Raw genomic sequence first — 23,077 nt, forward strand, 5'->3', positions numbered from 1 at the left:
CCCCGGTGGGTCTTGACGCTACTTCCGGGCCGGCCTCCTGAGTTGACGGACGGAAGTCTGCGAGTCTGTCATTGCCACGTCGCGGACGTGGTAAGTACTGCTGCTCTTTCCGACTCCTGCGTGCGTTTTCTCCTAAAACTTGAACCCTTAACAGGGGCCGGTTCTGCCGGTGCCGCGGTGGCAGCTGCGAGCTCTGTGGAGCGGGCAGCCCTCTCCTCACCCTCTGAATCACTCGCTCCCTGCGCCTCCTTGCTTGCCTTGAAGAAGCGTTGGATCTGGAAAAGAGGAGTCCCTTTATGCCGACATCCTATTTCATAAGCTTCCGTGGTGTTACACTGCCCTGCTCTCCCTCCTGCTTCGTCGCATAGCATGGTCCTTCAGTGCCCTCTTAGTTGGTCTCCAGCAACTCCTCACATTCTGCACTTTCTCCCTGATTAGTGCCTAGAAACTCTTCCTCTCCTGGGGTAGCCGCAGCCATTTCACACTCACCAAGTGCAAGGCTGACCTCACCTCTCTCTGCCTTCACCCCACACCTGCCCTTCCCGCAGGAACCCCCATTTCTGCAGGCGGCACCACTGTATGCGCTCCGCTGGGCCTGCCAAAAAAAATCCTGGCGTTGTCCTTGACGTCTCCCTCTCTTGAACATTCAGTCAGTAGGCAAGTCTGTGCCTTCTGCTTACGAATGTTGACTGTGCTTGCCACTCCCGAACTATCCCGAGCAGTCTTTTAGGGGACCTTCTGTATAGCCTTCAGCAGTCTGTCCCCCTCCCTGGAATGGATTCTCCCGCCTCCCCACCACCCACTCCCTCACCCCAGCCATTTTTCGTTTGGAATTGTTGACACTTGTTCAGCTCCCAGCTTAGCTATTACTTCTTCAGAGAGGAACTCAATTCAGAGGTCTAAGGAGACTACCACTTTTTTCTTGTAAGAATTATTTATTTCAAAGTTACATAGAGTGGAGAGCCAGGAGGAAGCCAGGAGCTCCGTCCTAATCTACCACATGGGTGACAAGAACCCCAGGCACCTGGACCATCTTCCACTGCGTTCTCTTGCAGTTAGCTGGGAGCTGGATCAGCAGTGGAGCAGCCAGGATATGAACTGGTAGCCCTCTGGGATACCAGGTACCTGTAATGTATCCCTAAGGGATGTCACCATTGCAGGCTGCAGCTTAACCCACTACTCTAGAACAATGGTCCCTCTAGTGTTTTCACTTACGGCCTTGGGCAACTTCACCATCTGGGTAAGTTGTGTTCTTTTCTGTTTGACAAAAGAAAAGCAAGCTTCAGTGATGGATTAAATTATGCAAAATCATACAATAGGTTGCAGAGTGAATTTGCTTTCACTTTTAAGCTTTCATCTTCAGTATCTAAGTGTGCTTTATTCAACGAGGTATAAATTATTTTGTATAGTATCCTTGTGACTTATAGCTATTTAAATAGTTTCTTATTTATTTTGGGCGTATGATGGACAGAGCAGGATAGACAACATTGAAGCTAAGTGTTTCCTTAACTTTCTTGATTGACTCCTTAGAATAAATTCCCGAAAGTAGTCTTGGGAAAGGGTTTAACTCGCAGCAGTTTGCATTTTGTGAAATAAATAAAAGCCATCACCATTAAAGGATGTAACAAGAGACTTCAAAATGAGAAAGTTTATAGTAATCTGTTTCATAGTGTTCTGAGGCTCATAGTCAATGCATGTCCAGTCATTTAGCATGTTGCGGTTTCCATCTTAAGAACTCAGTAGGTTTTAGTACTTGCTTGCTCATGATATTTCAACATACAGTTCCTTCTGTGCTGTGTAGTTACTCAGCATGTAAAGAGCATATTTTTGAAGATCTGTTGAAATCTGTGAAATCCCTCTCCCCAAAATCTCTGTCCTCCATCTTCTTCCTTTCTCTTCCGTCTCTCTTCCCCCATCAAACACACATGCACATCCAAAATGGTAATGTTGCATCCAACCCAAGCCACTTCCCAAAAAGTGCAGCCCAGACCACTCTGCAAATTTCAGTGAAGAGGCAGGGAAACAGACCAACTGGCTCTTTTTCTTCAGAGAGTGACCCTGAGGTGAGAGTTAGATGGCTTTTTTATAGCAAGAGTGAGTTACACAGTCATGGGAACCAGGTGAGTTGGATAGCCACGGGAGGCTGCCATGGGGACAGTGGGTGGGCTTGGGCAGCCAAAGGAGGCAGTTGGGAACAATGGTGACTAATCATACAGTATTGATTCTGGAACAGACAGTTGCTGCCAGGGCATGTTACACCCTGTGATCTGGCCCAAAAAACGGTAAACTGGCAAAGTTTTCTGTATGGAAGCAATAAGAGCAGGTTAGGAAACTTTGCAGGCCTGAACCGAACTGACTCCATTTTTGTGACTGGATTTTGCAGTAACACATTGTTTGTCATATATCATCAATTACCAAAGTTCAGCTAAGGACCCAAGTAAAGAGCCATTCCATTTTGCAGGTGCTTTTTTCCCCTCAGTTACAAATTTTGCTCTGTGCCATTCAATTTTCATTTGAAACCCTTTTTTTTCATAGCTTTATGATATTCTTAACTACTCAATCTTTACTTAGCAGTTAGATTAACATGCTCATACCTGCAGGGTTGTGTTTTTGTTTTTGTTTTTGTTTTTGTTTTTTGGCTGATTTCCTGAGATTAAATATTTTTTTGTTTTGGGTTTTTTTTTTTTCATTTATTTATTTTTTTATTGGTAAGTCAGATATACAGAGAGAAGAAGAGACAGGAAGATCTTGCTTCTGTTGATTCACACTCCAAGTGGCTGCAACAGCCAAGCTTTGCCGATCCAAAGCCAGGAGCCTGGAGACTCTACCGGGTCTCCCACGCAGGTGCAGAAGTCCCAGAGCTTTGGGCCGTCCTCTGCTGCTTTCCCAGGCCACAAGCAGGGAGTTGGATGGGAAGCCGGGCTTCTGGGATTAGAACCAGTGTGCATATGGGATCCCAGTGCGTGCAAGGCAAAGACTTTAGTGGCTAGGCCACTACGCCAGGCTCAAGGTTACATTTGTAAGCACAGAATCTCTTGGCCAAGGATGTGACTGTAAGGCCTTGCTTTTCACTGCCACAGTCATTACAGTTCAACCTTACTGATGATGTCTTTGTTTCATCTCATTGTCTTCACCAGCAGGTGTTATTCCACACAGTGCTCTTGTCACTGTCACAAACTAGTTCTCTATCGCTTGTGTTTCCATGCCATTGTTAAACCCATCAAAGGCTGGAACTTAGAAATTACATTTTGCTAGTGTTACTAAATTAGTGGTTCCCTACCTCTCCCAACTGACCTGCTGGCATTCTGCCGAGGTCCCCACTAGAGCTTGAATCAGAATCTCTGGAGATGCAACCCAGTGTCAGGATCTTACACCCCTCAGGGCACTCAAAATGGCAGAATGTTAATGGCTCCTGCTTTAGAATTTATGGAGATTTCTGTCTGGTTTATATATATGTATATATTTGTCTGGTTTTTATATATATTCTTAATTTAACAAGGAAGTTATTCATGTAATATTACCCTAGATTCAGTCGTATTTTACTTTAGTTTGTTTTACCAAGGAATTTTGGTTTTATTTTAGGTGATCTTGAAAATTATGGATATACTCTTCAGAGTAAGAGGAGGCCTTGATCTAGCTTTTCAGCTAGCTACTGCTAATGGTATGTATTGCAGAAACTTCTTTTTATCAAAAATTTGATGATAAAATATACTGAGATTCTCTCAAGGGAGAAACAGAGAGATCTGTGATTGACCGGTTCTCAAAGGCCCTCAACATCTCGGTTTGGGACAGGCTGAAGCCAGGAGCCACTTGGTTAACCAGGTGTTCAGGTCATCTTCCTTTGCCTTCCTAGGGCCATTAGTAGGAAGGCTGGACTGGAAGCCAAGCAGCAGGGCCTTGAATCAGCACTCTGATATGGAATGCTGGCATGGCAAGCTGTGGCTTAACCTACTGCACAAAAACCGCAGCACTGTTTTCTTCGTTGTGTATATCCTTTTATGTTGTTTTAAATTTGCAGTCTTGAAAATGTTTCCAAATTAAGTACCAGTGGATGGAAGAAACCTCTCTTGTCTCTTCTGTGTTTCTTCTTCTCTCTGTAAATCTGCCTGACAAATAACAATAAATAAGTATTTTTTAAAGATGTATTCATTTTTGTTGGAAAGTCACATATACAGAGAGGTGGAGAGACAGAGAGAAAGATTTTCCGTCAGATAATTCACTCTCCAAGTGGCCACAACAGCCGGAGCTGAGCCAATCCAAAGGCAGGAGCTTCTTCTGGGTCTCCCACTGGGTGCAGAGTCCCAAGGCTTTGGGCCGTCTTCAACTGCTTTCCCATGCCACAAGCAGAGAGCTGGATGGGAAGTGGAGCCGCCAGAACACAAACCAGCACCCATATGGTATCCTGGTACATTCAAGGCCAAGACTTTAGCCACTAGGCTACCACACTATAAATATTTTATAGGCCATAAATATTTTTTAAAAAGGACATAGTCTGTGAAGATAAAGAACTACAAAGAAATTTAAATTTCATCCAGCAGTTTTACTGTTTTAGGTAATGTGACATTTTGAAAGCATTGGAATCATTGGTGGTGTTATAAAATGGCATAGCTTCTTTGAAAAATGATCTGGCAGTTTCTCAAAGAATCAGAAACTTACTATCCAATCCAACAGTTCTATTTTTAGCTGAACACTAAAGAGAATTAGAACCACAGATTGACACAGAACCTGTATACACGTGTTCACAGCAGCGTCACACTGTGACAGCAGATAGGTGCCATTACCCGAGATGTGCATGAATTTCAGCATGGATAACAGAAGGTTGAATCATCCTTTGATAGAATCGTCCTGCCACAAAAGAAATGAGGTGCTGATTCATGCTCCAGACTGAGTGAGTCTTCAAGATACAGTTTTGAGTAAAATACCCTGACACCTGTCCATTTTTCAGTGAAACGGAGAGATAAACTGTCCAAGGTCTTATAAGTACTATGTGGGTTAAATGGAATTCGAACTTAGCTTTTGTCTCAGCACTCCCACCAGCCCATGGGGCACACTGCAAATAAGAAGATAAAGGAAATAAGAACATTTTCAGTAGAAAAATATAGGCCAGATGAGGAGTGACTGTTAATACCAGCATGCTTCAAAAAGTTTGTAGAAAACAAAATTAAAAGATGAAGCAGATATAGATGGGTTAAACATTGGTTATTCTGTGAACTTTTTTTTTAAAGATTTATTTTTATTGGGAAGTCAGATATACAGAGAGAAGGAGAGACTGAGAGGAAGATCCTCTATCCACTAGTTTATTCCCAAAGTGGCCGCAAAGGGCGGAGCTGAGCCAATCAGAGGCCATGAGCCCAGAGCCTCTACCGGGTCTCTCACGCAAATGCAGGGTCCCAAGGCTTTGGGCCGTCCTCAACTGCTTTCCCAGGCCACAAGCAGGGAGCTGAATGGGAAGTGGAGCTTCTGGGATTAGAACTTACACCCATATGGGATCCTGGCACATGCAAGACAAACACTTTAGGCCTCCGCACCAGGCCCTCTGTGAACTTTTTGAAGACCTCCTCCAAAAAATAGGGTTTCATTTTAGGTTGTTATAAAGTTCTGGGGTCCAGACTCCAGCGATCTGAACTCCAGGAATCCAGTGGCGGCCAAGTTGGAACGTGGGTTCGCCCAGGGAGCTTGGGAGGCAAATGCAGAGAGACCAGTCCATCTTGCTGAATAGTTTGGCCCAGCAACAAACAGAGAAGGAACGCAGACTCCAGGGGGCGGATCAGTGGCAGCACAGATTTCACATCATGGAGATTGGGCACCATCTTGTGTGGTGGGGCAGAGAGTATAGATCTGAGGGGATAGCACAGAGTGGGCTCATTTCTGCCTGATAGCAATGAATTGATCCCACAGGGAGGCTAGTGCTAGCTTTGCATCCTGCAGGGTCTGTAAAATCCAAGGAGCTCAAAGCCAGCAGCCCCAATTCTCCATCAGTGTTCCACAAGGCGCCATCTTACACAGAGGGGCAAGAACTCAGAGGACAGGAGGAGCAGTGGTAAACTGCACATGCGCTAAACCAGTAGGACTCAGTTGACATTTACATAGGACCAGGCACTGTTACACTGAAGAGAGGACAGCTGAGCTGTGTAAGAGTTAAGCTGGAACAAAATTGCTTCCAGCTTAGAGAACTGCACAGGCCCCTAAGAGAAAGCAGTTCCATCCTGGCGATTTATAGTCTTCACCCAAAATAACTCCCAAGTGGCACTCAGACTTAATAGCCAGCATGTGTCGGCAAGATCAGCACTGCTGACAACCCGTTTATTCAAAACAGCTGGTTTTTTCCTAATCCAGAACACCAATTGAACATAAAAATTGACTTGTAGAACTGTAGGTAATGCATCTTAGAGACTTGCCCTAAGAAGAATCCACCAACCAGAATTGCAGTGACAAAAGATAAAAGAAGAGACAGAAGCACTAGGAATGTTACTGAAGACTCTCCAGCAAAGGAGCAAAAGCCTCTACCACTGAATGGGTTAGAGAGGAAATTTAAAAATTGCTTGAAACAAATGAAGGCATCTGTACAACACATCAAAACTTATGGGACATAATCAAGGCAGTGTTAAGAGGAAAATTCATCTCAATCAATGCTTATGTTAAGAAACTGGAAAAGCACCAAATAAATGAGCTAACCTATCAGTTGAAGGAACTAGAAAAACAACAGCAAAGCAATCCCAAGATTAGTAGGAAAAAAGAAATAATCAAAATAAGGGAGGAATTAAACCAAATAGAGACCAAGAGAACTATACATAAGATCAATGAATCAAAGAGCTGGTTCTTTGAGAAAATCAACAAAGTAGACTCCCCACTAGTCCAACTAATCAAAAAAAAGGAGCGACAAAATACGCATCAGTAGCATAAGAGATGAGAAAGGAAATATAACAGCAGATACCTTGGACATACAGTGAATTATTAGGAACTATTACAAGCAACTCTATGCAAACAAATCAGAAGACCTAGAAGAGATGTAGATTTTTGGACACATACAATCCACCAAAATTGACTCAAGAAGCAATCAATAATCTAAATAGACCAATAACATGGATTGAGATAGAATCAGTAATGAAAGCCCTCCCAACAAAAAAAAGTCCTGGACCAGATGGCTTCACTGCTGAATTCTACCAAACATTTCAAAAGGAGCTTACCCCAATCCCTCACAAGCTTTTCCAAACAATAGAAAGGGAGGTAATCCTTCCAAACTCTTTCTATGAAGCCAATATCACCTTAATACCATAGCCAGATAGAGAAATAACAGAAAAAAGAGAACTACAGACCAATATCATTGATGAACATAGATGCAGATATCCTCAACAAAATACTAGCCTACAGGATCCAACAGCACATCAGGCAGATCATTCACCTGGATCAGGTGGGATTCATCCCAGGCATGCAGGGATGGTTCAGCATTCACAAATCAATACATGTGATACACCACATCAACGAATTGAAAAATAAAAACCATATGATCCTCTTAATAGAGGCAGAGAAGGTATTTGATAAAATCCAACACAATTCATGCAGAAAACCCAGAGTAAGATACGCTAGAAGGAACATTCTACAACACAAAACAATTTACGAAAAACCCAATGCTGGCATCATATTAAATGAGGAAAGTTTGGAAGCTTTTCCACTAAAATTTGGAACTAGACATGGATGTCCACTCTCACCACTAGTCTGCAATATAGTATTGGAAGTCCTTGCCAAAGCTATTAAGCAAAAAAAGCGATTAAAGTAATTCAAACTGGAAACAAGGAACTGAAATAATCTCTGTTTGCAGATGACATGATTCTCTATATAGGAAAACCAAAAGACTCAGTCAAGAGACTACTGGAACTCGTAAGAGACTTTGAAGGGTTGCAGAATACAAAATTAACAAACACAAATCAATGGCACTAGTATACACATATAATTCCATGGCTAAGATAGAAATTGTAAGTACAGCCCCCTTTAAAATAGTGGAGAGGAATGTTAAATGCCTGGGAATTAAGCTAACTAAATATGTGGAAGATCTCTATGATTAATACTATAAAACATTTTTAAAAATTCAAGAAGACATTGAAAAATGGAGAAATTTACCATGTTCCTGGATTGGCAGGATCAATATCATCAAAATGTCTATATTACCAAAAGTAATACACAAATTTAATGCAATCCCAGTCAAAATCCCAACAACATTCTTCTCAGAAATAATTTTGTTTTGATTTCATTTTCATTTCTTCCAGATGATTTCTTTTCTCTTGTCGAATTCATCACTGGCTCATGGATTGCACTGGAGCATCATTTTACCTGGGGGGCTTTTGTGTGTTTATTTTTCATCACCCACGCATTGGTTATTCAATGGTGTGCTTTTTCAACTTCATGATGCTGTAATTTTTTTGTTGTGGTTACTGTTGTTTTAACTTCATACCTGTTGTTGACTTTGTTTTGTGGCTTCTCATTTAAGGGACTGTATAGTGATGGCATAATGGAGACTACCATATCCAGATGTGAAGATACAATGCAATATGCATCCCTGCTTCCAAATAAAAATGGACTCCCAATGAAACTATTGGACATATCTAGACAATGTGATCGTGTACTGTCTGACATTGTCTGTACCAGCAATGTCAGGGCACACTTAGATAACAAACTGATGGACTTATGACTGCTCATGAAGGACTATACTATTGTAATAATATGGGGAATATCAGTCTGGGGGTGGGAAATTGGGGGGCAAGAATCCCAGACCCTATGGAATTGTATCATAAAATTCAAAATAAAAAAAAGTTCAGGAATTAGACTGTGATGGCAGTAAAACTTTGTGAATACACTAAAAACCATTGAATCATATACTTTAAAAGAAAGGATTTTTTTGGACTATGAATTTATCTCAATTTTAAAATTTGTTTATTAATTAAGTGAAAAAAATCAAAGGGAGAGGTCACTCATGTGCTCTTTAACTCCTCAAATGCCCACTACAGTCAGAGCTCGATCAGGCCAAATCCATTAGCGAAGAACTCAGTCCAGGTATCCCATGTGAGTGGCAGAAGCCGAACTACCTGAACCATCACTGCTTGCTCCCATGCCTTCAGTATGTCTGGAAGCAGGAATTGGAGTAGATTCAGAACTCAGACTCAGGAACTCAAATCAGTATGTCACACAAGTGTGCCAAGCTCTGTCTTAACGGCTGCATTCAAACACTTGTCCCATATCTCAATTTTAAAAAAAAAGGCATAAGTTATTTTATTAAATATTGGCAGCTGGGCCTGGTACAGTGGCCTAGCAGCTAAGGTCCTCGCCTCGAATGCGCCGGGATCCCATATGGGCACTGGTTCTAATCCTGGTAGCCCCACTTCCCATCCAGCTCCCTGCCTGTGGCCTGGGAAAGCAGTTGAAGATGGCCCAAAGCGTTGGGACCCTGCACCCGTGTGAGAGATCTGGAGGAGGTTCCTGGTTCCTGGCTCCTGGCTCTGGATTGGCACAGCACCGGCCATTGCAGTCACTTGGGGAGTGAATCAACGGAAGGAAGCTCTTCCTCTCAATCTCTTCTTCTCTCTGTATATCTAACTTGGCATTAAAAATAAATAAATCTTAAATGAATAGATAAATATTGGCAGTGGGTATTTAAGAGTCAGTCTTAATATGCTTGATTTTGTGTGTATTTGAAAGCATTCGTGTTACAAAGGTTTTTTTCTCAGATTTCATTTATATTCTTGTAATTTAGAAGTTTTTATCAAGAAGGCACTGAAACATGTGTTGAGTGACCTGTCAGCCAAGCTTTCTTCAGACGCACTGGTGTTCAGAATCTGTCACAGTTCAGTGTATATATGGCCCAACAGTGACTTCAACACCATTCCAGGAGAACTGACTGACAATTCTGCTTGTAAGAGCATAATGCGCTTCATTCAGTGAGTATGTGTAAAGTTTACTAGAAACATTGTCAAAACTTTACTTCATATTATAAACTTCTTTATTATGAAAATTTAGACTTGAACAGGAGGAAGACACAAAACGAAAATTCTTGAAAAAGAAAGACAAAAGGTTGTTGGACATGGTAAGCAATTCAGCTTTCTTCTCTATTTAAAAGTTTAAGTCTCTATATTTGGAACTGAGTAAAATCTTAAGAGATACTTTATTCTAATCCTCTTATTTTTATACCTCTAAATTGAGATCCGAAAAAAAATTAAATGACTTGCTAAACGTCATATATCTGTTTTGTAGATCTAAGCTTTAATCCAATTTTAATATATATTTTGATGGTTTTCTTTTGATGATCTTTTTCTCCCACAGTGATAAAACTGCTTGAGTGTATTTGCAGATTATTTAAAAATAGGTAAAAAGGCATCCTAAAACATGACAAAATAACCCCTTATGCTGCTTAAGGCAATAAATGCAATATATTTGTTTTTCTTTACACTCAATTGGCTCAACTAAGGTTTTAAATTTTTTTTTAACTAATACATGCAATTATGTACTTATGTGGCACCAGGAGATGTTTTAGTACATGTATACATTGTGTAATGTTCAAGCTAAATACATCTACTCATGTATCGTTCCCTTATGATGAGGAATACATTAAAATCCCTTTCTTTTTAAATATATATATATATTTTTTAAAATATGTGTATGTGTGTGTCTGTATAATTATTGTTATCTGTAGTCACCCTACTGTGCAACTAAACACCAGAGTTTCTTTTCTAACTACAACTTAGTAGCTGTTAATCAAACTTTTCTCCTTCTGTCCTCTGTATCCCTCCCAGACCCTGGTAACTACCATTCTATCCCAACATCTTTGAGTTGTGGGATGGAGATGATTGGAAAATACAAGTAGCTGAAACTGTGTATCTTTTTTTTTTTTTTCATCAGAATACTGCTTTTAGCACCTATTGCTAATTTTTGCCAGGATCCAGTACCAATCTGGTTGTTCCAAAGGGGTGATTTTTCTACATTTATCATTCCCTAGTACATTTATTAGATGGTATACTGCAAGGAAAGCTCTTCCATTTCCCTATCAAATATGTACATTAAGGCATAGATTCTTTATATAGCAGGTTTTAATCTGTTACTATCATTATCTTGATGTTCACATTTTCCGTGATTTGTCCAACAGAAGCTTCTCAAGCTGCCTCTAGTGTTCCTATTGACATTATATTTTTGAGCACTTCCTGCTTTCTTCCATGAGCTGTTCTAGGTCTAACATGTCCTTTCCCTGTTCCAGTCAGGAATAAGTTGTTATTCCATGGAGCACACACATATATACACATCTACATACAGAGATACTTTTATGCATTATATATATTCACATTTGTTTATGGAAGTCACATAGATATTTTCAGTACCACCTCAAACTCCATGGAGTTCCTAACTTTTCCTGGTGAGAAACCTGACTTCAGTATCCTCAGTGTTTTTACTGAACTGATTCAGTATACAGGAAGTAGTTTTGGAATTATAGCTCCATGATACTTGAAAAAAATCAAACCTACTAAATGGAATTCAGCATTACTTAAAAGTTCTGTACATATTTATTCAACATATATGGCTACATATTTTTGAATTCCAAGTTCCTTTGATATATTACTTCATAATATTTTTATTTGATTTTTATTGATGTGGCCAGAATGGTTTAGTGAACCCCAGTGAACTTAAAGTTAGCTTTAACATGCATCAGCTAAGGGGTCAGTCTGATTTCATTTTTATTTCCTATTCCTTTTCCCTCTTGCCTCAAGTAATTTTGAAGCAGGAAGGAGTTTCTTTTAATCCAAGATTTCTGCTTTTAAACAATTCCTGTAATACAGCATTGTATGTGACACATTATATGTGTCCCATCAAAAGTCCTTTAACTTACCCTTTATATTTAGTGCTTAATATACCACAAGTTGACTAATACTGTTTATCTACATAGCATCAAATAGTAAATATAGATCTTATGCTGGAAATGTCAACCTCTCTGGCAGCTGTAACCCCTATCATTGAGAGGGAAGGCGGAGAACACCACTACGTTACCATGACTTTACCTGTCGATGCAGTGGTATCTGTTGCTCCAGAAGAAACATGGGGGAAGTAAGTATTTCTACAGTACTACCGCTTCATGTAAATGGGAACCCTTCCCCATAGAAATCAAAGCCCATTTTTAATTATCATGTAACAATATCCATTGACCCAATAGTTACCTAGCAGTTAGATGTTTAATTAAAGAAAGATAGGATAGCATTAGCCAGAGAAAATATTGCTTAGTTTAGACTTTACTTCACAAACCTAGTCCAATCAAGTTTTTTTTTTTTACTATATCAGGCATATTTTAGCTTACACTTCCATTTGTAGTAACCACTATAACTTTGTAATGCACTTACACATTTCCCCCTACAGAGTGCGTAAACTTCTAGTTGACGAAATTCATAATCAACTCACTGATATGGAAAAATGCATTTTGAAATATATGAAAGGAACTTCGATTGTGGTCCCTGAGCCATTGCACTTTTTATTACCAGGGAAGAAAAATCTTGTAACAATATCATATCCATCAGGAATTCCAGATGATCAGCTACAGGCCTACAGAAAGGTAATGCTAGTTCATTTATACTGAGAAGAAAAAAAAAGATGACTACCACTGATTTTGCATTTCTAATAAATGGAAATTATCTTGTGATGTGATTTAAAAGTGTGGAAGTAAAATGTTGGTTTCTCGTATCACTTTCTGTTCTCATGGAACTTCTTTTTAAAGTATTCCTAATGAATGGTAAAGCTCAATGCAAAATTTTAATTTCAAATGCTCAGTGTGATATGTATTCTCAACTTTCTTATATTTTTATGTAAGATAGAAATGAAAAAATAATTCTGTGTCTTGAGTAGCTAATGAATATTAACAAATTTCTCTTTCCTCTTTCCATTTGTTACCTCTAAATATGTGAAAGAGACAAGATTGCAGTTAGGAAAGGGAAATCAGAATTTATGCTAATTCTGAGTAAGATTGATGTTCATACTCTATCTCAGTTAGGGGTATTTTGGTTTTATTGAGGGCGTTTTGGAGAAAATCTGACCAGTCTTCAAAGAAACAAGATTGGCAAAATGACTGGTTTAGGAGTACATCTTCTTGATCTGGGGCTTTGCTTGGCATCTGCCCAAATTATATCTGGGAACATCTTCTAATCTGTGTCCCAGAGGAGTGGTGTCACTTCTGGACTCTCTGTTCCTCTCAGATTGTGGGAAGTGTGTTGACTTGCATAGGCAACAATCACACAAGCAGCTCTATTCAAGGAAGATAGGGCTATGAAGTGTCAAAAACTTTCCAAACTAACTGTTACATGTTTTTATACAGTTGGGAAGATAATCACATTTTCAGCATATACATTTTTATTTTCATGTGATATTAATGTGGTTTTTATGCCACCAACTTCCACTCCATAATTTAATTACTGCCCCTTATGTTTGTGAAGTTTTTACAGTGATATAGATTTATCATCACTAATTGTAAAGTCAGTTTTAGCCTGCCTTGTATTTTAACAGACTGTTTATAATAACAATTTTAAATTATCCCAGTTCTCTCATTCTAAGAAATTTTCATTTTTTACTGTTCCTTCTAGTTTTTGGTTTAAAAATATATATTTATTTATTTACTTGAAAGGCAAAGAGACGAAGATACAGACATGGAGAGATCTCCCATCTGCTGGTTGACTCCCCAACTGTCCATAACACCCAAGGCCAGGCAGAAGCTAAAAGCTGAAAACTCAATTCAAGGACCTTAGCTGGGGTCTCAGGGATGGCAAGAGCCATACTGTTTGAACCACCTGTTGGTGCCTGTCAGGCGTGCATTTGGTGGAAGCTTCTATTGGGACCCCAATCCAGGAACTCCAGGTTGGGATATTGGTGTCCCAACTGACATGTTAACCACTGCACCAAAAGCCTACCCCTGGTCCTTTCCAGTTTCCATTCTTAACACTCACAAAAACAAAAATGAATCTTATTTGGCTTTAGTTTGGTTTATCTCTCAACCTCTTTGTCCATAGTGAATTGAATCCCAAATATATTTGAAAACTTCTATAACCAATGTGTAGTTAATTTTGTAATTTATTTTTTAGTTTCTTAACTAGGAATCTAAATCACTAACTATTTTTCTATTCATTTCAATTTCTTGCAGGAGTTACATGATCTCTTCAACCTGCCTCATGACAGACCTTATTTCAGAAGATCTAATGCTTATCACTTTCCAGATGAACCATACAAAGACGGTTACATTAGGAATCCACATACATACCTTAATCCACCCAACATAGAGGCTGGTATGGTGAGTTTAGCTAATTCTTTATATGAGTCAATTGATCATTAATGCATGAGTTGGCACCCATTAGAAGTTATAAACATTGGTTCACAATGTGTATTACTCCTATAATTTGTCCCTATCTCTGATTAAGAATGGACTAGAAAGATTAGAAACAGTATATGCCACATTTTTCTTACTAAATCCCATCCTTGATTTCTTTAAAGTTTGTTTCATTCTTGTTTTTTTTTTTTTTTTAATTCTGAGCATGTGGGAAATCACACTAATTAAGATCATATTCTTTCCAAACCACATTGTAGGAGAAATCTAATAAGGAGGTTATTTTCCATGTAGCATGTACCTAGTTGCAAAGGAGGCAGCCTCCTTAAAAGTAGCTTAAATCAGAAGATTGGCAGAGGGTGGGGAAAGGCTTACTTCAAGGGTCCAGGCAGCCTAATGAGAAAGGCAAGCCCGAGTCTGTTAGAAACATCTGCAAGAGCTGCAAGAGCAGACCAGCTTCCCAGTGGAAGAACTCCAGCTGTGCACTTACTGCTCATGTATGCAAATGAGCATCCAGTCAACATTTCAGTGATAGTAAATCAGATGTTGTTTGGGAGAGATGGGAAGAAATTTTGAAGCACTCATTCCTGGTTAAAAATCTTTGTCACAGTCATGGAAACATGGAATGGGAAATGTTAAACTTTGAGCCTCTAATAAAACATTCTGGATGGTTTTCTAGTTGATTATTACATCAATATTTGCGCTTTCAGATCCCCTCCAGGATAGATATTATATTATATATATATATATTTAATTTTCAATAGTTCCCTATAAAGAACTTGGCTATACACTGAATACTAAAATAAATACTAAAATGAATACAACTTCTGACAGTGAATGGTCTATTTATGTTATTTCAGGTGCAAAAAGCATTTATATCCATATTTTTGTAATCTTTGATATGCACATATAATATTAGTATAAGCTTCAGCACATTTTAAGGCAATGAATTTTGAGGCATCCTTACCAGTTTAAAGCACTTGGAGCATTCGCAGTGTGACCATGTGCTCCCTCCTGGTCACATCTCTGTTTTCCTAGCATGGGTACAGGATGCCCTGTTACAGTGAGTTTTGTGTTCATTACTCCTTTCTTAACAGTTTCAGCACGTATGCATGTATTACCTAAACAACACAAATTTTAGTTATGCCCTTTTTAGGATTTCACAAAAAAAAATCTATCTTACTGTATGTGGTCTTTTGCGACTTGCTTTTGATATTTTGCCTAACCGTGGTAGTTATCTTTCTTGACACAGCATAGCTTTACATGATCCTTCTCCTATTTTTCATTAGCCAATCCTGCCATGAAAGAGTTGCACATGTGTAAGAGTTGCAACAATGTCTGCTGCATTTGCTTCATTTCTCCTTTTTTCCCCTTGGACTACTTCAAAGAAAATTATAGACATCATGCTCTTTACCCTAACGTAGCTCAGCACTAATCTCCCGACTGTAGGAGATGGCATTCATAAGATGAATTCAGTTTGGTTATGATTCACTAATTGATTTTCAGAATACTAACGGATTTGGTTTGTAATGTTAAGATTTTCGCTACAGTGTTTGCTAATCATATTGGCTTATAATTTCTCTCATTCTTTTGTTTTTGTATCCATGTATACTGACACATTTTGATAGCACACTTAGTTTTATTGGTGGTGGTGGTGGGACTTTTTCCTTTTTTTTTTTTAAGTAGTTTCTTTTTATTGGAAGGCAGATTTACAGAAAGGAGAGACATAAAGATCTACCATTTACTGGTTCACTCCCCAAATGGCCATGATGGCTGGAGCTAAGACAATCCAAAGCCAGGAGCCAGGAACTTCTTCTGGGTCTCCCACATGGGAGCAGGGTCCCAAGGCTTTAGACCATCCTCGATTGCTTTCCCAGGGAGGAGAAAGCTGGATTGGAAGTGGAACAGCCAGGACATAAACTGACGCCTATGTGGGATGCCAGCATTTCAAGTGGAGGATTAGCCAGTTGGGCCATTGTGCTGCCCCAAAGGACTTTTTCATTTTTATAAGTTCAATTGCTTGATTATATTTGCTATTGTTGTATTAAAGATTCATTTATTTATTTTGAAAATCAGGGCTACATATTGAGAGGCAGAGACAGAGAAAGAGGTCCTCCATCTGCTGGTTCACTCCCCAAGCGGCTGCAATGGCCAGTGCTGGACAGGGCCAGAACCCGGAGCTCCATCCAGTCACATGAGTGACGGACCCAAATATTTGGGCCATCTTCTGCTGTTTTTCACAGGCTGTTAGCAGAGAGCTTGATCATAATTGGAGTATCCAGAACAAAAGCCAGTGCCCACAAAGGAAGCTGGAGTTACAGGCAGTGGCTTTAACCTGCTGTCTCACATTGCCCCCCAACCTGGGCCCTAATACCACTTGTAGTTACAACATTTTCTTTCTTGATTGTTCGTATCATTTCTCCCTCTCTCTTTCTCTTGTAAGCTTTGGCTCTGTTGACTCTCCTTTTACAACTTTGTGTTCTGTTTTATTATTACCTTTGTTTCAGTCTCTCTCTCCGCCATACAAATAAATCAATCTAAAACAAAAATTAAAAAGAAAGACAAAAAACAAAAAAGTAAAGCAGGCTGTCAAAATGGAGGGTGGGTGATAAGGGTGAACATGCTATTGTTAAGCTGGGTGGGCAAAGAAGACCTGTTCCTAGGCCTGACTTTGTAATAAAAATAAATAAATCTAAAAAAAAAAAAAAAAAAGACCTGTTCCTAACACTCAAGTGAAACTTCAATGAAGATGTAAGTCATGGCATTGCTTGGGAGAAGGATGCTGTAGGCTGAGAGAACTGTAATGCTTCAAGGTCAGACTGACTACCCCTGCTATGTTTGAACCTAAAGTAAAGGGAACAGCACAGAAAAGTATAGAAAAGCAAGCTGCAGAGAGGCCAGAAAGCAGGTCTAACTGGGCCCATGGTCCAAAGACTGGGGACCTTTAATTAAAAACCAAGTACATATAATTTTGATCCACAGTTTTTTTAATTAACTTTTAAAATTTAGATCTATTAATTTTCAAATGTTTGTTATTACATAGGCAAGGGGATTGCAGAGCCATGCAGGTTTCTGGGAGAGATGGGAAGGGAGTAAGGGAAGGGATTGATCCACAGCCCTGAGACCCTGAAACATGACTCAGCTGTATATATGTATACAAAGTGTACCTGTATCTTTAGTTAATGTCTTACTGTGTCTGTCTTTTTTACATAGATTCATATGGTACAGGGCACATACGGCTATCACCATTATATGCAGGACCGTATAGATGACAATGGCTGGGGCTGTGCCTATCGATCGCTGCAGACTATCTGCTCTTGGTTCAGACACCAGGGATACACTGACAGGTGCATTCCAACACACAGAGAAATTCAGCAGGTATCTGTACCATTTTACATCATCAATTGTGCATTTTGCTGATCCCTAATATACCACTGATTCTTATTACCTCATGGTACAGATTTATTTCAGTTCTGAAGAATTAAGAAGTACTGGGAACCAGGGAAAACGCCATACATGTAATTTTTAATAGTTGTTTTGTGTGTGGATTTTTTCTTTTTAATACATAAAGGCCCTAGTTGATGCCGGTGACAAAGCAGCAACATTTGTTGGATCACGGCAGTGGATTGGCTCTATTGAGGTACAGCTAGTGCTAAACCAACTGATTGGGGTAACTTCCAAAATTCTGTTTGTCAGGTAAGGCCCTTGAAAAAAGTAATCATTTAAAGTGATAACTTGTCATTTTAATGAAAATAAAAGAAAAATGGCAGTATTTTTTTGCCCTCATGTATTTTTGCTTCTTTCTTTTCCACCTCATTACCATATTGTTCCAGAAATCTCATCTTTTTAAATCCTTTTTCTTGGTGATTTTTGTAGGAGACTTTTCTGTTCATAAGTAAATGCTCTGATTTTTTGCTTGTATTTCCTAGACCTAATTTTAGCCAAAATATATGAACTCTGACTAAACTTGTACAAAGTCTTTTTTAATGCTGAAGTCTTTAAAAAGTTTGCGAAGGAGAAAATCAACTATTGATCCATGACTGACTTTGTTTGCTTCCTGTGTTTTTCTTCCTAATATGTTAATAAGCCAAAAATATGTCCACTGTACTCATTTTATCTTTTTCCAATAGAGTTTAACCATAGCTATAATATAAAAATCTTAATTAAATAATATTATTTTCTGTCATCATAACTACTTACTTCTAATTATGGGGCTAGGTAGCTTTTTTATCTTAAGATTTGTTTATTTTATTTGAAAGATTTATAGAGAATGAAATATAGAGAGAAAGATCTTTTATCTGCGGTTCACTCCCCAAATGCCTGCAACAGCTGGAGCTGAGCCAATCAGAAACCAGAAACCAGGAGCTTCATCTGGGCCTTACACATAGATGCAGGGTTCTAGGGCCTTGGACCATCCTCTGCTGCTTTTCCAGGCCACAAGCAGGGAGTTAGATTGGAAGTGGAGTACTGGGACACAAATGGACACCCACATGGGATGCTGGAACTTGAAGGCAGAGGAATCAGTACTTACAAAAGATAGGTTAAGTACTGAAGATCTTTTGAAAAGTAAAGGTTTTGGCACATTAAAAGACTACGATACATTTTTTATAAGCAAGAGCTAAGGTTCAGTTACATCTGGCTCCTCCCACCAAAAAATACCTCCCTTCGTTGGTCTGTCTCTCTTGAAAGCACAAACTGTGTAGTGCATTGAAATATTCCCTGAAATATAATACATTTCTCTCAACACATTTTGCAGTTTCTACATGAGCTTCCCAGACATGTTTTTGTCCTACTCTCCCCTCTGTCACATTTATAGGCTAGGTGTTATTGTCTCCAGTTTAAAGATGAAAAAACAGACTCAGAAGTCTAACAGCAGGGAAATAAGAGGCCCCTGAACATCAAGGAGACCAGTTTCAACCTCATTTTAAAAATCGAGGACCTGGGTGTGGCATGATGGCCCAGTGGCTAATCCTTGCCTTGCACGCACTGGGATCCCATATGGGCACCGGTTCATACCCCTGCTGCTCTACTTCCCTTCCAGCTCCCTGCATGCAGCCTGGGAAAGCAGTAGAGGATGGCACAAAGTCCTGGGACCCTGCACTTGTGTGGGAGATCTAGAACAAGCTCCTGGCTCCTGGCTCTGGATCGGCTCAGCTCCAGCTGTTGCAGCCACTTGGGGAGTGTACCAGCAATGGAAAATCTTTCTCTGTATCTCCTCTTCTCTGTGTGTCTGATTGTCCAGTAAAAGAAATCTTAAAAAGTATATTGAGGACCTTATTTATACAGTTTTTGATACAGAAAATCAAAGTCAGCTTGCTACTTTACTAGGATATTTAGAAGCTTATGTTGCTTTAAACTGCTCTCTTTTAAGTCACTTCCTGGAGTGTTTTTTCAACAAGCTAGAAAACAAAATAGTAGACAACACTGGCTCCTCAAGTTTATTATTTGACCTTAGCATTGAAACTAACCATGTGATGGAAACGGTTTCTTTCCAGCCAGGGTTCAGAAATGGCCTCTCAAGGACGGGAACTGGCTAACCATTTCCAGAGTGAAGGAACTCCAGTCATGATTGGTAAGGTATCTCAGACTTATCTTACAGTGAGGGACAATGTGTCAGACTTAGCATTAGCATAAATATTTAATAATGCAAAGAAAGATTATAACAAGAAGAAATAAAAGCTAAGAAGAGAAATGATAGTTGTGTTTAGTCATTTAAAGAGCTGAGAACAGGAGATGAGATAATCATTCAGTGAGCATCCTAACTTGGCTGGCTGTGTGACATTGTGCACATTACTGAGTCTCTCTGGGATTTATTTGTAAAATAAAGAGGACAGGATTAGCTGATGTAATGATGCATGATTCTATGAAGACTTGTCCTGTGAGGTCAGTAGGTAAACCGAGGTTGGAGTCCTGGGAATATCAGAAACAGCCTAAGCAGAGGCTGGACTTTCTTACTGAGAGGCAGCCACACACCTGCTGCAGGAAGCACCACAGCATGGCTTTTCGCTTTTTGGGGAGGAGCTTGCACTTCTGCCCTTTCTAAAGTCACTTTACCTCTATGGTTGTAATATTTGAATATAAACTGTCTATAATTATACATATAACTAGATAGTTTGTAGACTAAAGATAGAATTCTGTCTGAGTATTTGACTTGGTAGTCTTTTACCATGTGAATAGTCAACTTTACTAGTCTTAATACTTTAATTGGTTTTTTATTGTCAATTGAATAAGCAAATGAGATTAGTTTATGCCCTCTTTTGTATTTCCTGTTTCTTCCACAGGGGGAGGTGTTTTGGCCCACACAATACTAGGAGTTGCATGGAATGAGATCACAGGGCAGATAAAATTTCTGATTCTAGATCCACATTATACAGGGTCTGAAGATCTGCAAGTTATTTTGGAAAAGGTAAGTGCCACCATCTAACACAAATTGAGAGCCAAGGCAAAGAATCTAGAAACAAAGAGTAGCTAGCTGGCTAACAGTGCCCAGGTACAGCTCTTCCCAGCTGGCTATAACAGCGCCCAGTTTCTGCTCTTGCCTGTCACAGGTGCCCAGGCTAGCAAGCTAAGGGTGCCCAGGCACTGCTCTTCCCAGCCAGCTGTAACAATGCCCACCTTCTGCTCTGCCTGTGAGAAGGTGTCCAGGCTGCAATGGGCAACCGTGCCTCCATAAGAAAGGAAAGAGGATGCAAAGTGAATTGCAAAAGCCAAAATCTAGATTTGATTTATAATTTTTCTCCATAAGTAAACTTAATAACAGAACATAAAGCTTACAAATATAAGCTTTTCAGAAATATTTCAAGGTTCATCAATGTCTTATAATAGGAGAGTGTATTTATAGTTTGAGATTAACAACAACAAAAAAGCTAATCCATATATTAGGCCTTTGGAGATTGAGGATTTTTAATTTATCTACGTATAACCCGATTTCATTCTATAAAAGATTGGAAGTGGAGGCAGATTTGGAGAATTTGTTGCTTAAGATATCAGCTAAAGAAGTTATAAATTCATACAAATCATTCTCACACATGAAAACATATTATAGGTGGAGTCCCTGATCTGAATGTTTGGGATCAAAAGTATTTTAGCTCTCAGTTTGTTTTGAATTTTGGAATATCTGAATGAACTTTATCAGTTGAGTGCAATGGGTTTCAGATTTTCATAGTAGGGTTATACAGCCTGTACCAAATCTTGTGGAGAAAAGTACTGTAAGATATAAATAACTTTAGTTAAACAACATCTATATTCCTTGTCTTATATAAGGGAATGAATAGGACTGTTTAAAGCAGAAACTGATGAATATGTCCTACGATAACCCACTGTTGTTTTGTCATGTTATCACTTATAGAATGGTTTCCTAGAGCTGTTAAATTATGGTTTAATTAGGATTTATTTTGTTTATTTTTAACAGCAAAATTCCTGGGGAGTTAAATTTGGGCCATTGCTAAAGTGTTTTTTGGAAGTTGCAAAAAATATTAAATTGCTAAAGGTGTAAGAGTAGATTTTCCCTTGTTTTTTCTCTTTCAAGGATTTTGGAATTTAATATTTTCTTGTTAAAGATTTATTTCTTTTTGGGCCTGGTGCAATAGCCTAGTGGCTAAATCCTTGCCTTGCAATTGCTTCTAAGACTGATAGCAGACGTTTATTCACAGAAATGTGCTTGGAGCACAGAAAAGGTGTGGCTGCAGCAACTGGCAGGAGCTAGAGAAAGGTAGTCACCACGAAGCAAGACTTTTATCTAAAAGCCAGGGAGAAGCTCAAATGATCTGCATCAAGGGAGTGATACACATAATAAACTGGATTTCTTCAGTGACTAGACAGGTTTCTGAAAGCCTTGTCCCTGGTCACCTCTGAAAATTGCAATCGCTTTCTTTGCTAGTTCTGGTTCTGCAGAACTGTGCCATGGCAAGAACCCACCTACCCTTGCAGGGCACCTGCAACACTCTGCAGCCAGGACTGGGACATCAATGGAGCCCCTGACTCACTTGGAGTATAGGAGGCCCCAGGAGGGTCCTGCCTCCCCCTGCCCTCTCTCCTGTCCCATGGGACATCAGAGCTCTTCTTCTGGGAGTTCCCAGGCCAGCCTTTTCAAAGGGAAGAAGTGTGGCCTCCCCCGACACCCCAATCAGGGCACCCTGTCTGGCAAGCTTGGATTTCTGACTCCCAGGCTTCATTATGGTTAAGATGAATGTCACCTGAACCCCTGGAGGCCACAGCGCAGCCCTTTACAGACTCTGAAGGACAGTTCACAGTACTGCCTGCCTGCAATTATAAAGTTGAACACCCTAAAGTCAACAATATGTGGTATCTGAAGGAACAGTTACTGTGAGGACATTTTTATTTTTTTATTTCCACTATTAAATAGATTAAAGGTTTAGAAATCTGCCTTAAATGGACCCAAATAGAGTTATATTTCTATGCTTAATCCTTGAATTGCATAGTTATTTAGAGATGTATTCCATGTGGTCTTGTGACTTTGTAAAATGTTTTCTTTTGCTCTCCCCATTCCAGGGCTGGTGTGGATGGAAGGGCCCAGACTTCTGGAACAAGGATGCTTACTATAACTTATGTCTTCCTCAGCGACCAAATGTTATTTGAAATATCTAGGAATTTGAAGGCTGTATTGAAATAGTATTATAAATTTGTTATCAAAAGAATAAGTTTAGTCATCTCAAATTAAATTAGATTCAGGGTGTAATCTAATGGCTTAAAGTATGATTTTTTTTTTCCAAAAGCTATAAG

At 39.4% G+C, this 23,077-nt stretch overlaps 1 protein-coding gene across 1 annotated transcript; it reads left to right on the forward strand.

Moving 5' to 3' along the window:
- Position 1: 1 nt before the first annotated feature.
- UFSP2 (UFM1 specific peptidase 2) lies at positions 2-23,033 on the forward strand. The gene is made up of 12 exons (XM_058669918.1): positions 2-90; positions 3,583-3,661; positions 9,746-9,929; positions 10,009-10,075; positions 11,924-12,081; positions 12,388-12,580; positions 14,156-14,302; positions 17,549-17,713; positions 17,907-18,031; positions 19,831-19,907; positions 20,617-20,741; positions 22,847-23,033. The coding sequence occupies exons 2-12, from the start codon at positions 3,598-3,600 to the stop codon at positions 22,931-22,933; spliced, it is 1,392 nt and encodes a 463-aa protein (XP_058525901.1). The 5' UTR covers positions 2-90; positions 3,583-3,597; the 3' UTR covers positions 22,934-23,033.
- The last annotated feature ends 44 nt before the right edge of the window (positions 23,034-23,077 follow it).

The sequence above is a fragment of the Ochotona princeps genome, chromosome 11, assembly GCF_030435755.1.
Source record: "Ochotona princeps isolate mOchPri1 chromosome 11, mOchPri1.hap1, whole genome shotgun sequence".
NCBI classification, from domain to species: Eukaryota; Metazoa; Chordata; class Mammalia; order Lagomorpha; family Ochotonidae; genus Ochotona; species Ochotona princeps.